At 40.0% G+C, this 15938-nt stretch overlaps 2 protein-coding genes across 2 annotated transcripts in view; one reads left to right on the forward strand and one right to left on the reverse strand.

Annotated features, from left to right (window-relative positions):
- Positions 1-64: 64 nt before the first annotated feature.
- On the reverse strand, positions 65-10269 carry RSPH1 (radial spoke head component 1). Its single transcript, XM_048933142.1, has 9 exons — positions 10174-10269; positions 9676-9789; positions 9453-9558; positions 7262-7352; positions 6892-7027; positions 6030-6101; positions 4591-4807; positions 4036-4179; positions 65-2577 (listed from the first exon to the last, which is right to left on the reverse strand). Exons 1-9 carry the CDS (start codon positions 10225-10227, stop codon positions 2531-2533), a joined length of 981 nt encoding a protein of 326 aa, XP_048789099.1. The 5' UTR covers positions 10228-10269; the 3' UTR covers positions 65-2530.
- Positions 10270-12876: 2607 nt separating this feature from the next.
- The window catches only part of SLC37A1 (solute carrier family 37 member 1), a 44390-nt gene continuing 41328 nt past the window's right edge, over positions 12877-15938 (forward strand). The window contains exon 1 of the mRNA XM_048933029.1: positions 12877-13004. The gene's annotated coding sequence lies outside the window, so the exon portion shown is untranslated. The remainder of the gene's footprint in view (positions 13005-15938) is intronic.

Genomic DNA, 15938 nt, shown 5'->3' on the forward strand with positions numbered 1-15938 from the left:
AAAAAACACATGTAAGGCATTGGGGAAAAGTTTGCATGGGAAATTTCTCACTGTGACATTTCTGATAGGAGAAACATTTCGGGAAGAAGTAATAAACTCTATTTATTTCGTGTGACTCACCTCACTACCCCCATTTTATCTTAATCCATATTTATCACTAGCTTAAACTTCTTGGCATATCTTTGCTTGAGTTGTTGAGTTGTCGAGAAAAGGAACTTGTTAAAAGTTTTCCTTTATTTTCCCCCAAAGGAAAATTTATGAATAAAAAAAATTCAAGTCCTGTTTAAGCAATGCCAGCTCAACATCTCTTACCCTAATCAGGCCCAAACCAGTTACCTTACTTTGAAAGCAAACTGCTGCAGGGCAGCAACATTCTGCCTCAAACTCCAAGTCCATCAACATTCATACCAGTATTCTCAGAAGTATAAGAAAGTCAATTAAACAGATGAAACAGAAGGTTTCATTTATATATTATCAGGAAAACAATGTTTCAGAGCAGCTTTTTTTTTTTTCCACTTGAAGAAGTGTAACATATATGTCTGTAACAAATTGTGCTTTCACAATATTTTGTGCAGCTCTACCTTGCTCTTTACTTTTAACTTATTATTTATAGGATGTCATTTGATTCAATTCTGGTAGCTTCTGGAGGCCTTCTTCAGCTGAAATCTCCTGGTAGCTCTCTTCTGAGTGACAGGTTCCTGCTCATTAGGGATTGATGGTTGGAGTTTTTTGTTGTTTTGGTTTTGGTTATTTTTGTGTGTGGTGGTGGATTTTTTGGTGTTTGGTTTTGTTTGTTTGTTTGTTTGTTTGTTTGTTTAGTTGTTTGATTTGTTTTTTGGGGGCTGAGGAGGAGGTGCTGTTTGGGTGCTGAGTGAAGGCAGAAACTTTCATCCAGTCAGTGTGAGACTGTGCTCACCAACAATCATGAGCTGCTGGGCCTGACCTCTGCCACCAAAAGAGAAAGTCCATGTCCTTGGCATAGTAGTGTCAGTCTAGACCTGGATTGGGCAGGGGGATGTTGTATCCACAATCTGAGTTGGTGTCTCTTGGTGAGGCTCTGTGTAGTGATTTAGATGTTGCATTATTGCATAAAAGACTTGTAGGAGGTGTGGAGACTGTATATCAGTAAGGAGGGCAAATGAGGTATCAGCAGCGTTTCTCTAGTAGCAAAAGCCTGACTTGTGAGGTTGAGGTGATGTCTAGGGACTGGACTGGGTGGAGTGTTGGAAGGATTCTCCCCTGAGCTTGTTAAAGTTCATAACTTCTGGCAGCAGGAGAAATGTTCCACCATTGCTGCTTAGACCTGGATGTAGAGAGTTGGTATTGAGGCCCAATAGCCATGGGAGGGGAACAGAGGATGTAAAGGGAGGCTTCCAAGCTAACTGGCCCCATATGAAGCATCAACACTAAAGAGAAACAGCAAGTGTTAGAAGCTGGAGGTCCTCTCCCATAGGGGATAGAGACACCTGTCTGTGTACCAGATATGCTGTCGTGGGAGGTTTGCTGCTTGACAAGTGACCAGACTGTGGGTATTGTAGAAGCATGGCCGAAACTCATCCTGTCCAATGACCATTACCTCCTTGTTTGCTCATTGGTGTGAATATCAATTATGCTACTCAGGGAGACCTGGAGCAAAATAAGAGTAACTACAGGATTCTGGCAAAGGACATAGGAACCCACAGGACATCTCCTTCATCCTCAATTGGAAGAGGTCAAGTAGGAGAAGATCAATCCTGGGTATTAACCGCTGATAATGTGGCCGTTGCTAAAGGTAGTGCTTCAACTTCCATCATTGTGGGTCAGTCTTGGAGGAAAAAGGAAGCACAGAAGCCATTTAACAAAGTGGAATAACAGTATCTCTGCCAACAGGTTTGCAAATCAGGTAAGGAGAGATTTGAGCTTGGTATCTTGGAGAACAGTGATAACAGCTTACAGTAAGTAATGTGGCCCTATACTTGGTTGTCCAGTGATAGTAGATACAGACCGAGCTGGAGTTCTTGAGTTCACTTCCAGCATAAAAGATTCTAAGACCATATTTGAGCATGTTAACTAACTTCCAAGATGGATATGATGTTCTGAAGTTTTGGGCAATACTGATGTATTCATCAGGTTTGAAAATCTGTCTTCCTGTGAAGAGATGAACATAGGTCACCAAAAGCAACCTAATTACTACAGGGACAAGTGGTTCAGTCAGTTATTGGATGCATATATGTTCTGCCTTAGAACTATCATGCCAAATGTTTCAAAACTTTGATTCCATGAATGTGTGAGGACTCAACTTTATAGATCCAGAATCATCCCATATTGAATTCAACAACTGCCTGCCACTATGGAATGAAGTGGTCCTGAGATGGCATACTCTGGGATTGTAAAAGTTTTGGAGAGGTATATTCCAGATAGAACAGTAACAGAAATGTTTATTCAAAAAATAACAAAGATACAAATAAAAATATTGTTGTACATTTACCTTAACCAATGATTTACTCTGCAATTTCCTTTTCTGCCTTTATTTGTCTTTAGTTGTATCCAATTACTCTGCTTCCTCTGATTCCTCCTCATCTTCTAAACCAGCAGTTCCTGTGGAGGCAAAGTTTGAAAAAAAACAAACAGAAAACTGAAATGAATTTTATAATAAAATACTGGAAAGCAATTCTAGTAGCTTAAAACATAATTCCAGAATCACTGTCTACCCCAGTCCTCCTTCCTACTGGCCTTTGCTGCCAATTTTTGAACTTAACTGACATAAATTGTTTCTTAGCTGTCAGACAGACTCTGTACACACACACTGACTGCCAGCCAGTCCATATGTAACTCAGAATAGCTAAAGAACATCTCCTATTTAGAGGATTTTCATAGAAAGCTGCCCTTGAAAAAATACTACTACTACTAATAAAAAAAACAATGAGGATATCAGATCTACTTTACTGTAGTAGGCCAGAAGATCTGTTAGAATCAAGTTCAATAAAAAATCATTTGAGTCCAGCAGACTTTGAGACAAATCAAGCTCAATGAACTCTTGCCAGATCCAAAGCAGAGCTACACAGGAACCCTGCTTTGATTTCTGCTGGATCAGCTGAGGGATCCTGTAAGATGTCAGTCCTACACACCTGATCATCTTGTTGGCTAGTCTGTGCTGAAGCAAGAGATTACATTCAAAGGTGATGAGTGAAAAATGAGATCAAATAAATTAACAGAATTCCAAGACCTGTCCTTAATGTTTATATTGTACTTCTATGCAATTTTCAAGGTTCTTTTACAGTCTTTCTGATCACTATAGATAGTGCTTTGCTCTGATTTATTATAAAATGTGTTGACTACAGATGGAGAAATTTATCTAATGTTTTCCTACATCAGAAGTTTGTAAATGTTAACATTTAACAAATGAAAAAAACACAGTTGAATGGAGGCTTATAAGTGATGTATGGGTAAACACAGATGCTTCCTTTCATGTTGCCTTTTTGTAATTTTTTATAAAAACAGGATTCCAAACTGCCTGGAGGAAAACCTGAGCATCCAAATTTCAAAGCTCTTTGCCTTTTAAGAACAATCAATGAGATACTAGCCTTTGTGTCTCCAAATCATAATGTGTAACAAAACCTAAGACTTATTTCTTATTTAACTTGGGAGGACAAGAGCATACAGTTCTATTCATGATAGAAAAATCATGTTCTCAAAAATACCTGAATTCCCCAGTCTACTCTCACATTTTTTACAAAAGGAAGCTTGCAAATGTGATCACTTTTAAACTCAGCTCTTCAAGTACTGTCAGCTCTGTATTGCACAGGTAGTGCTGCACTGCAGTATCACTGATTTGTACTCTTTTATCACTGTGCATTTATATCACTGTTAAATACATGAATTTGACTACTCAAAACCAGTTTACAGCTTTAGAGGAGCTCTATCCTGTGACAAAAGGTAGAGTTCCCGTGTTTTCTTTAGCCTGAGAATGGGCCTCCCCGCAGCAGCCAATTGACATGCATGGTTTCCAAACCTGATTGAGCAAGGAAGAAGAAGCACATCTCCATCATTCCTCACCTTGGTACTCTTCTCCTTCTTCATTTTCTTCTTCCCTTATTTCCTCATCTTCTACTTCTGCATCCTTTGCTGGGCTGAAAACTTCACTGGATACTTTATGAAGAGAAGGCATATCATCCCTATGTTCAGCAGATTCGTCAATGACTGAAATATGAAAAATTAGAAAATTTGAGGAAAACTTATTTTTACAAATTTGCACTCAGTCATTGTTTTCATGCCACAATTAATAACTGACTGAACTCTTCAGACTTTACTCACGTGAGAAAACCCATACATATTTTTGCAACAATTTATAATCAAGTTTGTATAAGAGGTGATGACATAGACTAAAATGATTCACAGACTTCCCAAGATAGTTGTACCTTGTGCTATGTGAGATAGAACAGATGTGTATATATACTGTCCCATTTACAGATAGGCCTAGAAATCCTCAATATTAAGTGTAGGGTAAAAAAAGTGAGAGAAAAAAATCCCTCTCACAGTAATTAAATTTGAAAAACATGGTTTCACAGGATAGTCAAAACACAGGGTTTCTAGATGTCCAACAGAACAAACCTGGATTTGTTTGCATTTTGTCTTTTTCGTCTGCTCTTTCTTCCACTGCTTCATCTGCTGCTGCTGTCTCTCCTGCTGCTGCTGGGGGGCCTTCACTGGGAGAAGGTGCTTTTTCCACCTTGGGCATCCAGTGTATTAATTTAGTGATTTCTGTTGCTTTCCACTTTGGTGCAGCAAGTACAGAGGGCTCCTCCTCTTCTTCTTCCTCCCCTTTATCCTAAAAGACAATTCTCAACATCCAAGGTCTCTTCTTATAAGTATTAAAGGAGTAGTTAAGATGATTTTGTACATTAAAAGCTCGTAAAGAGCTGGGCTCAAATGGCAACATGACAGTCTTTTAAAGCACTGACAAAAGGAGGAAATTCAACAGCAAATCTTGCAAGAAAACTATGCTTTGAACCTTGTTGAAGCTGGCTGACCAATACTGATGATCTATGCTTGCCAGTTTTCTTTCTTAAAGATAAAATTTTGTCTCTCCCTCGAACAGAATAGCTGAGAGGGACCTATTCAAGCATGGTTTCTCTCAAAGGAATATTGTTCTGTTTTTTAAGATAATTGCCAAATACCACTGATAAAAAATTACAGATCCATTGTAGAGAGCCAGAAAAATAAAAAAGAAAATTTTGGAAAAGGTAAAATGTATGTAGTAGAAGAAAGTTGCAAGTTAGTGAAATTATATCATGAAACAAATATTGTAGCAGAGAATTTTTAAAGAGCATGTAATGGGAATTAATGTGCTGGACATCAGAGGTATAAAGCTCAGGTATAATGTGTAATATTTTCTTGGAATCAGAATATTAAGATACATTTCTTATTGTGATATCTATTTTATATCATATTAATCAGAAAGACTTAGAAAAGTTCATGAGTGAAGGAGAATTAAGAACGAGCCCTCATCCCAGCTGTTTCTACAATTAATTGCTATGAAAATTAAGCTTCTTACAGGACCAGGAAAACGATGGACATGTTTCCAAAACAAGAACCTTTTGCAAATCACCTTTTGCAGATGTAGCATCAAGCAATTCAGAAATACAATAATAAATATTTTCTTTGTTTTCTGGTGTTCAGAACAAAGTGGAACAGCAGTTAAATTTACAGACAAATATCTATGTTCGTGTAGTTTAAAACCACATAAACCTAAAATATTTTGGGCAAGTCCTGATTCTTCTGAAGTTTAAGAAAGCAGACAGATTCCTGTTTGCAAGCAGGTCAAAAATCACATCATATAGTTGTCTAAGCTTACACAGTGGAGAAGATAAATTTAAAAAGCAGAATGAAACCTTATTTAGTATTGAAGAAACCACAAGTTTGCACCCTTTTTTGACTGGATAGATCTAGGATACCCTATATGTACTGATGTTAAAGTATTTTATATGATAATCAACAGTAGTTACTGAATTATTTGATACGCAGTACACCATTACATATTTTTTTTTTACCTCCTCTGACTGTATGTATTCACCATGCTGTTCACATCCAATGTCAAAGATATATTTGCCACGACCGACAGGCTGCACAAAGAGATGCAAAGAAATCAGTAGAACTATACAATTAAGAAATTCTACACGTGTGAATATAAAATGTGCTTTACTACAAAATTCATACATTAGTCAATAACAATACTGTACTACAGAGACATGGACATGCAGGTGTAAGTCCAACAGAGAGCCACAAAGATGAACAAGGGACAGAAGCACTTTGCCTGTGAGAAGTGGCTGAGAGAGCTGAGGGACTGTTCAGCCTGAGGAAGAGGAAGCTCAGGGGGAATCCCATCAGTGTCTATAACTATCTGAAGGGAGGATGCAAAGAGGATGGAGTGATGCTCTTTTCAGTGGTGCATAGTGCCAGAACAAGAGTCAATGTGTACAAAATTGAACACAACAGGTTCCATTGGAACACCAGGAAGCACTTCTGTGCTGTGAAGGTAATACAGCATTGACAAAGGTTGCAAGAAAGGCTGTAAAATCTCCCTTGTTGGAGATCTTCAAAATGTGCCTGGACACAGTTCTGGGCAACCTACTCTGGGTGTCCCAGTTTGATCAGGGGGTTGGAGTAGATGATCTCTACGGGTCTCTTCCAACCTTAACCATTCTGTGATTCTGTAATACTGTTTGAAAGCAAAGTTACAGACACTTGGCTTTCTGCCTTGCAGATCAATTCAGTTTCATCTGCTACATTGATGGTACAAGAAATACTACACAAGAACAGGATCTAGCTTGTCATTTTAAGTGCAAATAAATCATATTAAGAAAGTTTTATGCTAACTGTTCAAATTAATTGAGCATTTTCTAGCACACTCACAATTCCATCCAAAAACTTGCCCCTATATCTGTGATTTAGGTGGATAAGCTCTGCTTCTCCTTCCTGTATTCCATTTACCCAACCACCAACATACATAGATCCAGTCTCTTTATAGATGTATGTACCTTGTCCATGCCTAGGGAGAAGAAAAATTGATTTATTTTATGGAATATGAAGAACATAGGATGTTGTTATACTTAAGGTATTAAAACTGTATTTTTTAAGTGGCTGAAATGGCTGAAGTTGGGCTAACTTGCAAATGCCATCCAGTAGCACTTGATTAGCTGCAGTCAGCCACACTTTGAAATAGCCATCATATTGTGATGCTGCAGAGGATGACTTCAACCATCATCATAAGAATGAAACAAACCTATTGTCGTTAAACCATTCTCCAGCATAGGTGTCTCCATTTGCGTACGTATATTCTCCATAGCCATGTCTCCGATCATCTACCCAGCTTCCTTTAATGAGAACATACCAATAACTTAGTGAGATGTGGTATATTTAATTGTGTGATATAATGGTCAGTTTGTAAAATCATCATTCATTAATTTAGCTGAGTCATTAGACATACACATCATTAGAGAAGGAAAAGAAAACTACAACACCATTATGACTGACTTCAAAAACAAACAAATCCTGCTCTCTCCTACTGAACACAAAAAATCTCAAGTGAATGGGAAACATCTGTCAATTAAACTCTAAGCATATCTGATTTGCCTATCAGGGTTTAAGTATGTCACTGTTATTATCAACACAGATTATACCAAAGAAGTACTGAAGTACTCTGGCAAAGAAAAGGATGATTTATTATACATCTGACAAATGGATGAGAACTCTGCCAGCCATCATTAGATGCAACAGGGTGGATAGCAGTTCCAAATGCAAGACTCTCCAATAACTTTCCACTTTCTGATCTGAGTATAATTGTATGAACGAATTCTATGTTAGAGGCAAAGAAAATGCTAATGTTCTCACTTGAGATGGTTTTCTTCCTCTATTCAGATACTATCTTCTTTGCTCTTTGTTACCAAGGAAAGGCTTCCCCATACACAGAATTTCCAAGTTCTGTTATCTGTGTTTGCAAGTTTCCTGCTTATTCACCTCCACTGCCTTTTTTTTTTTTTTTTTTCCCTCATTTGTTACTTCTTAAACAACAGTTATAAAATCAATACAAAGAAGACAATATGAAAACAGAGGACCATAGTATTTGTCATGTCAACTATACTGGTTCTGGCTTGAGACATATCCTGTTATATACTTTTTCCTTTTTTATACTTTTTTTCCTTTCCTTCCATCTGTAGGTTTCAGCTGACATGCTATCACAAACAGGAGTTCCTCATTTCTCTCTCTAGAACAATTTTGAGATCACTTTGAAAAAGACAGTATGGGTAACTATACTCAAAGGTAGACATAATATTTCTCCCTAGTTCCCTGCCACCTCATTCCGGGCCCCTCTCATTCTTTTCTTGATCAAACCCTTCTTTATTCTAAGCCCTTGCTCTTTATTTTTTTTTCCTTTGTCTGTCCCTCTCCTCACATATTTTTTCAGCTACCTGCGTGTGACACCTCCACTTAAAATCAAAATGAGTTCTTGTTTAGTTTAGCTAATTCGCTAAAACTGTCCTTCCAGCCAGCATGCTTATAAATGCAAAAGAATGCTAGATTTTGTGCCTTAATTACTACTCTATTCAAACTTAAAAAAAATAATAAAAATACATTACAGATGAATATTATCCAATAAGCAATAACTGGGCTGCTCTTTTTGCTCTGTGCTTCTAGCTCTTACAGTGTGAAGGCTCCTTCTTGCCTTCTTTAAAGGACAAAGACTGTTCCTTGAAGCCTAACTGATATTTGGAGAGTTTTAGGTATTCTTCTGGAAGAAGGGAAATAGAATGAGAGACAGACACTTTAGTGGGGTCTGTTGTGACAGCATGAGGGTAAATTGTTTCAAACTACAAAATAGATTTAAACTGCATATAAGGAAGACATTTTTTACAATGAGGCACTGGAACAGTCTGCCTGGAGAGGTGCTGGATGCCTCATCCCTGGACACATTCAGTGTTAGGCTGGACAGGGCTCTGAGCAACCTGATGTAGCTGTAGGTGTCCCTTTTTATTGCAGGGGACTAAATGACCTTTAGGGAACCCTTCCATCTCAAATAATTATATGATTCTATACAGAACAAAGCAATTCTAATCATCATGAAGATGATTAGATATAAGCAATTATACTCTCTTCTATCAAGATTGTACCAGATTAGACACGATGCTTGGCATTTCTCAGCACCTGTAATACCTCACTTGAAATAAGGACACGTCTAGAACAAATTGCTAATAAATACAACACTTCTCACAATATTCCAAGTAAATCCCCTAACTAACTAAATAAATAAAGCTGCTCTCAGAGCTCCTAGTAAAAAAAGGAATAACAGGAAAATGTTTTATAGCAAATTTATCTTTTTAAAATAACCTTCACTTTGCTATCTTCTTGCATTCTAGGAGTTGGAGAAACATGTCTTTTTAATTACAGAAATCTTTGCAACTGTGTTCAGTATTTACCTTCATATTTTGATCCATCTGGATAATAAAAAGTACCATGGCCGTGCTTTTTATTTTGAAGATATTCTCCAATGTAGTAAGCACCAGTTTTAAATCTGTAGGTCCCCTGAAAGATATTTGGTATAGATAAAAGACTTGTCAGTTCTCACTATTTCAGTACAGTGCTGAGACTCACAGAACGCAGAAACACAAGCACACAGCCACTGTCTGGTCACTGTCTCACCTGCCCGTTTCTGAGACTGTGCTCATATTCACCCTCGTACGTATCACCATTGGGCAGCTCTGCTTTCCCACGTCCATGCCGTTCACCTTCAGAATTGCGCTCACCATCGTACTCCTAATCGAATGCAATTAGAAAAATCGTTTAAGAGCGATAGACCTGCTTGAATCCAACCTAATTAGAGGAAGCCACGTTTGCTCAGAGGTGCTCCAGCTTTGCTCCAAGCAGAGCACGCAGGAGGGCTCTGCAGAAGCTCTCCCCTCAGATCCCAGCACACTGAGCCCTTCCTCCCTTCTTGACTCAGTGGTGGGAAGAGTGGATGACTTGTGAAGAAAATAGGTTCCAGCCAAAATAGCTCAGCGCTCCCCTCTGCATCTACCATACCCACTGATATAGCACTCTGTGATCTCCCCATGGGGCCTACAGTATCAAAGCCCCCATAAGCAGTAACGTCTCTCTTCCCTTCCCCGCCCTGCCCCGAGGCCCCGCTCCCCGCCGAACCCCCAGGTAAGCCTCGGCCTCCTCCTCGGCCTCCTCGTCGCTCAGGTCCGACATGCTGCTGCCACCGCGTCGCAGCCGTCGCGATGGCAACCGGGCACGCGCCTTGTGCTACCGTTATGGCCGGCGGGGGCGCGCCTGCTGTCCCGGGTGCTGAGGGCACGGCCCCGCCCCGCAGCAATACTAGCTGTATGGAAGAGACTTATTCAGCATTTTACACGTCCCATTTTCATAACATCAGAAAATCAGAGAATAGGAAGATCAGAGAATAACAGAATCACAGAATGGTTTGGGTCGGAAGGGACCTCACAGCCCACCCACCCCAACCCCTGCTGTGAGCAGGGCTTTCCCCCACCAGCTCAGGCTGCCCAGGGCCCCATCCAACCTGGCCTTGAGTGCCTCCAGGGATGGGGCACCACAGCTTCTCTGGGCAGCTGTGCCAGCGCCTCACCGCCCTCTGGGGAAAGATTTCCCCCGGCATCTAATCTGAATCGTCCCATCTAAGTTTAAAGACACTCTCCCTTGTCCCATCACTGTTTACTAGTGTAAAAAGTCACTCCCTCTTCTGCTTAAATGTTCCCTCCAAGTACTGGAACACTGCAATGAAGTCTCCCTGGAGCTCTCTCTTCTCCAGGCTGCTCAAGCCCAGTTCGCACAGCCTGTCTCCACAGGAGGGGTGCTCCAACCCTCCGGTCAGATTTGTGCTCTCCTCTGGACTCTCTCCAACAGCTCCACATTCTTCTTGTGCTGGGGTCCCAGGCCTGGACACAGTATCCATATGGGGCCTAATGAGGGCAGAGCAGAGGAAGACAATCCCCTCTTTCTCCCTGCTGGCCACTCCTCTTGTGATGCAGCCCAGTGTACCACTGGATGTCCAGGCTGCAAGAACATGCTTCTGGCTCATGTTACGTTTTTTGTCCACCAGCACCCCTAAGTCTCTTTCAGCAGGGTTGATCTCAAAGAATTATTGTCCCAGTGCGTACACACATCTTGCATTGCCCAGACCCAGCTGCAACATCTTGCACTTGGCCTTGCTGGACTTCATTAGGTTCACATGGGCCCATCTTTTGAGTGTATCAAGGTCCCTTTGGATGCCACCCCTTCCTTCTATTGTATCAAATGCACCATTCAGCGTGGTGTTGTCCACAAACTTGCTGAAAGTACACTAAATCCCTCTGTCTACATCACTGATAAATAATTCTGGTCCCAGGACACTACTGGTACACCTGGGTGACACTACTCATTACCAACTCCACTTGGACATTTCACTATGCTTTGTATGTGAGCTGCGGTATGCTAGATCAATCATTCTCATAAATTTATTTTATTTACCTGAGTGCAAAGCAATCCTTTGTTATTCTTTAGGTAAACACTCTAGAAACCTTCCCTGGCTAAGGAAGTTACTAGTCATTAAAGGAGTTACTGGTCACTAAGGGAGTTACTGGTCACTTTGCCATAGCTCATTCCTGCTTGCAGATGTTGTGGGCAGGTTGCCTCGCTAAAAGCAAGGAGTACTTTGCTTCTCTGTGGCAGCACTTATGCCTGCTTCATAGTGCTTACAGGCAAAGACTAGGGGGCTGCCAGTCCTGCTTGAGCAGGGAGTGGACCAAAGGATCTCCAGAGCTCCCTTCTCACCACAGTCACCATGTGATGGTGTGGGGCAGCATACTGCCTTGCTGTCACATTGTGTCATAACTTAATGGCTGAGTTTTCACAAGAGGAGTCATGTGAGGTTATGTGGGGTGAAAAACAGCAAACTAAGTGCTGGGAAGTGGTGGTGAGGTGACTGGAGCAGGCAGCAAAAAGAGGGGTAACTGGTTGGAAAGTGTGGCGGAGGTCACCTTGTCATCTAGGTCAAAGTTCCACCCAAACCAGGAGGAAAACAGGATCTCTGTACAAAGATAAGCCACGTGTACTGGTCATTTTGTTGTTCTCGTAAGTAGAAATCAAAAGAGCCAGTTCCGAGTTGTGTCACTTTTTAGCATGCGTCTCTTTGTTTGTCATTTTAGTAAAGATGACAAAGGAAGAGACCTATTGTTAAATACATCCTGTTCTTAGCTAATAGGAACCCCTCGGGCTCCTCAGTTAGCACTCAGTCATTACTTTGAGAGCGCTCTCTGTCTGCAATATTTAAGAATGCTGAAATCACATTTTGTTAGCTGGCAGAGCATTACACAGCCATACATTTATTAACTCAAAACTATGTGGTTATTTCTCTTTCATGCAGAGCACCAGCATTTGACAAGGGAAGTCTGATTTGCATAATGGCTGCCCTGTTAATAAGTAGCTGCAGAGTATGCAAACTACTGCTACAACTGCTTGCTTCCTGCAGAATTTGATCTGAGTACACTTCTTCAAAGCATCAGCATTTCCTCTTTTATCACTCTTGATGATGCTTACCTCTCTTCTTTCAACTAAGGTAGGCTAGATGCCTTTATCTACAATAGGGTGATGTCTCCAACTGAAAAACACTTACTAAGACTATGAGTGGCACATTAATTGTAAGCAGACACCATGGCTCAGAGCAGTAAGGGAGAGTATTTTGGGCATGTATACAGAGGTGATCCCAGTTCAGCTCAATGACAAAAATAACCGGATGTTTTAGCTTCAAAGTTCACATGGCCAAGGGGACAGCTGGAACAGACACAGAAACAAATCACAAGCTATCACATATACCCCCTTCATTATTGCTAACTTCTTGCTGGGTAGCTTGTTTCAAAGTCCTGAAGGAGGACCCTGAAGGGTCTGAGGGAGGAACAGCTCACTTTGCTTGGAGAACAGCCAAGAACTTCCTTTATAATATTTAAATTTACTTTGAAACTTCAAAATGGCAGGTATCGTGAGTATCTGTAAGTCAGAATCTCTAAGTTTGACCTCAGTTAAATGTGTGGTGCATGCTTTTAAATTTTCTATAGCTAGAAGCTGTCCTGTGAGGATAAGATTATGTCTTTTGAGAGGTATGTAAAGAACAGAAATCAAACTATGGGGAAATATTTCATTATTTCATTAGAAAAAAAATTTATTAGTATCTTTTTCTTTATGCAAGCTAAAGACACAGGCTGATATGCTGCATGGTCAGGACCACATACTAGCAAAATTTAACTGGAGCTGTCAGAAAGATCAGTTATCTTCCTCCTGAAACTGAAATATAAAGCAGGTTGTCTTCAGAGTAAAATTATGGGATTAAAGAATTAAAATAATATTTAACAGGAAGTTCTTGTTTTGGAATATACCTTTCAGGTCTTTTTATTATTCTGCTGTAAGTGCTATCAGACACTTAAAGGATTCAAAATAGTCTTAGCAGAATGTTTTCTTAGGTTCTGGAAGCAAAGGATGAATGAAATGGAATTTACTGTGGGGTTTATTTCCCCTCCAATTCAGAATGAAGCCAGATTTTGAAATGTCAAAATCTTTCGCAGAATGGCAACTCCTCTCTGCACATCTGTTTTAAGCCCTTTACAGGTAAAATAAAAGCTGCTTAGTCTGTTTGCATGCCAAGTAAAGACAAACTCTTTTTGAGCTCATAAGGAAGCCAGAAAAACAAATGAATGACTTTCCTAGCCACCCTGCTAGGCCACCACAACTTCCACCTTCAACTGCGACAATATCTGGATGCTCTGAAAGCCAGATGATTAGGAAAGAAACAGTTGTAGGAAAGCTGTTCTGGAAATACTGGCTGAGCTTCTTTTAGTCTTGGCTAAAATTAACCCTTCAGTTTTATCCTGCAAAGTGGTCAAGGAAGAATGCTGTATTGTATTTATACTTTACCTTCCATTCCTCTGACCTTTCTTCTAATTTTGAAGCACAGAGCACAATGGGAAAATTTCAAAGCCTTTTTTTCAGGTTTTTATTTCTACTAAAGTGCAATTGGAACATATATATGTCACTGCTATTCCATGTAGGAATCACTGCAAATGTCTTTCCCCAAGGCTTTTATGACAGTCAGCATTACCGTTGCTACAAAGAAAGCAGTTAGCATTCATAAAGTAAAAAATATCTTAGGGCCAGTGTTAACAAAGCAGTGTCAATATTATTGTTTTGTTTTGTTTTGTTTTCCTGCAAGTGGATTTTGTTTATTTAAGGACATAAACAAACAAACCAAACCAACCAAGCAAACAAATAATACTTCCAAACCTTAGCTTCTCTCTTTATGTGCAGTTTATAATGACATAAAGATAAAGCAGCACAATCCTTTTCTTTTTTTCTTTTTTTTTTTTCCCATAACATCTGAAGTTCTAATCTGGCAACTCAGCATGAATTCAACAGAGAAGAATGAAATGACTGAGGTAGATGGGACTACTTTGCTGTCTTCTCATTCCCATCAGCTCACATAACTTCATACCTCACGTCCTTACTCCTGACTAGCAAGGCAGTTGCTTTAGTGTAGGCTCCCTATTCTGGCGTGCTTTCTATTTGTAACTGTTCTGGTATTTCGTTTCTATTTAAAAATGCCACAGCACTCCCTCCTCATATGATTGCTTTTTGGCAACCTGTAGCATGGAGAAATGAAACCCCTCGGTAGCCTATCTGCCTGGTTTAATCTGCCTGCTCCTCTGAAATTGTTTCTGTAGCCATGTCTTGCACTTCTACCCAACCTCCTGATCAACTAAAGAAGAGTACAAATAAAATTAAAGTAATAAACTATGTTTTCTCTTTGTGGAAGTAAAATAAATTCTTCAAGATAAGATCCTCCTTAATAAGTATTCTTCTTTTGTCTTGTTAGGTTGGCTATATCTTGCCTTATAGATTCCATTTTTAATAATACTACTTGATATATATTTTTAAATTCTGTATTGTCTGCATTCTTGATCATTCTTCCATGAGTAATTGGCTAAAGTATAATATAGCTTGTCTGGATCTCTCACCAGGGATTCTCCATCCTAATTAGAGGGTCAGTGATCCCTATAAGCAGTAGCTTTGCCTGGGACTTCATCCAGTAGTTTCTACCACAATAGACACCGTTGCTTCTATGCTTGCTTTTTTTTTCACAGGTCTTTCCTCAGAGAACACGAGGTGATGTCAGAGTTTCACTCCTCATCCCTCTGGAAAGCCCTCACAAGTGTCAGAGTAGTGTCCTACCAGCAAGAATGACTTGATCTAATTTTGAACCAATAGGCAACTCCCAGGGTTCAAACAAATGCCACATTCTTAAATGTCTTCTGTAATCACAGCAACACCTATCTTTATATAGGGGACTCAAGAAACAGTTTTACTGCCTCTTCCATGTTCCACGTGTTATAGATTTTCTTTGTAAGTAGCCCTTAGCACTTGGGCACTGACCTGATCCAATTAAGAAAAAGGCTTTGCTGACACTGGTGTCATCTGCTGATCCCTTTTTCTGGTGTTTCTCGCTACCTTTGATCCAAGATAGATGTGGTAAAAATTACTAGTCTGGAAACTGTGTAATCATACTATTGTGGCCCTGTGCCAGAGCTAAAAATTCTCACCAGCAGGCAGGGCATGCTGTGATAACACAGCTTTCCAGATCAGAGCTGGCTCACCTCCAACCATCCCTGAGGATGGCTGCAGCAGAGCTCTACCTCTCGGCTCCCATGTGTACAGATATATTCCCCACAGCCTCTTTTTTTTTTTTTTTTTTTTTTTGGCTCTTTTGCATCTATATATGTATATATATTTACTTGCCAAAGCCTGATGGCATGTTATATTTGGACAGCTCCCAATATTGATGTGAATTGCTTATACAATAACCCAGCTGCTCTGCTGGGAAAACAAAGCACGCAGAACTAACAAAGGAAACTAAAAAGCCA

Source organism: Lagopus muta, chromosome 1 (genome assembly GCF_023343835.1).
Source record: "Lagopus muta isolate bLagMut1 chromosome 1, bLagMut1 primary, whole genome shotgun sequence".
Classification (NCBI taxonomy): Eukaryota; Metazoa; Chordata; class Aves; order Galliformes; family Phasianidae; genus Lagopus; species Lagopus muta.

Excerpts from the sequence above, each read along its gene's own strand:
- RSPH1 (XM_048933142.1), bottom strand. The coding sequence starts at position 10,227 with ATGTCGGACCTGAGCGACGAGGAGGCCGAGGAGGAGGCCGAGGCTTAC. Across the intron at positions 6,102-6,891 it reads GCAAGTTTTTGGATGGAATT|CCTGTCGGTCGTGGCAAATA; the intron begins GTGAGTGTGCTA and ends CTCTTTGTGCAG. Across the intron at positions 2,578-4,035 it reads AGAAGGAGAAGAGTACCAAG|GAACTGCTGGTTTAGAAGAT; the intron begins GTGAGGAATGAT and ends TTGCCTCCACAG.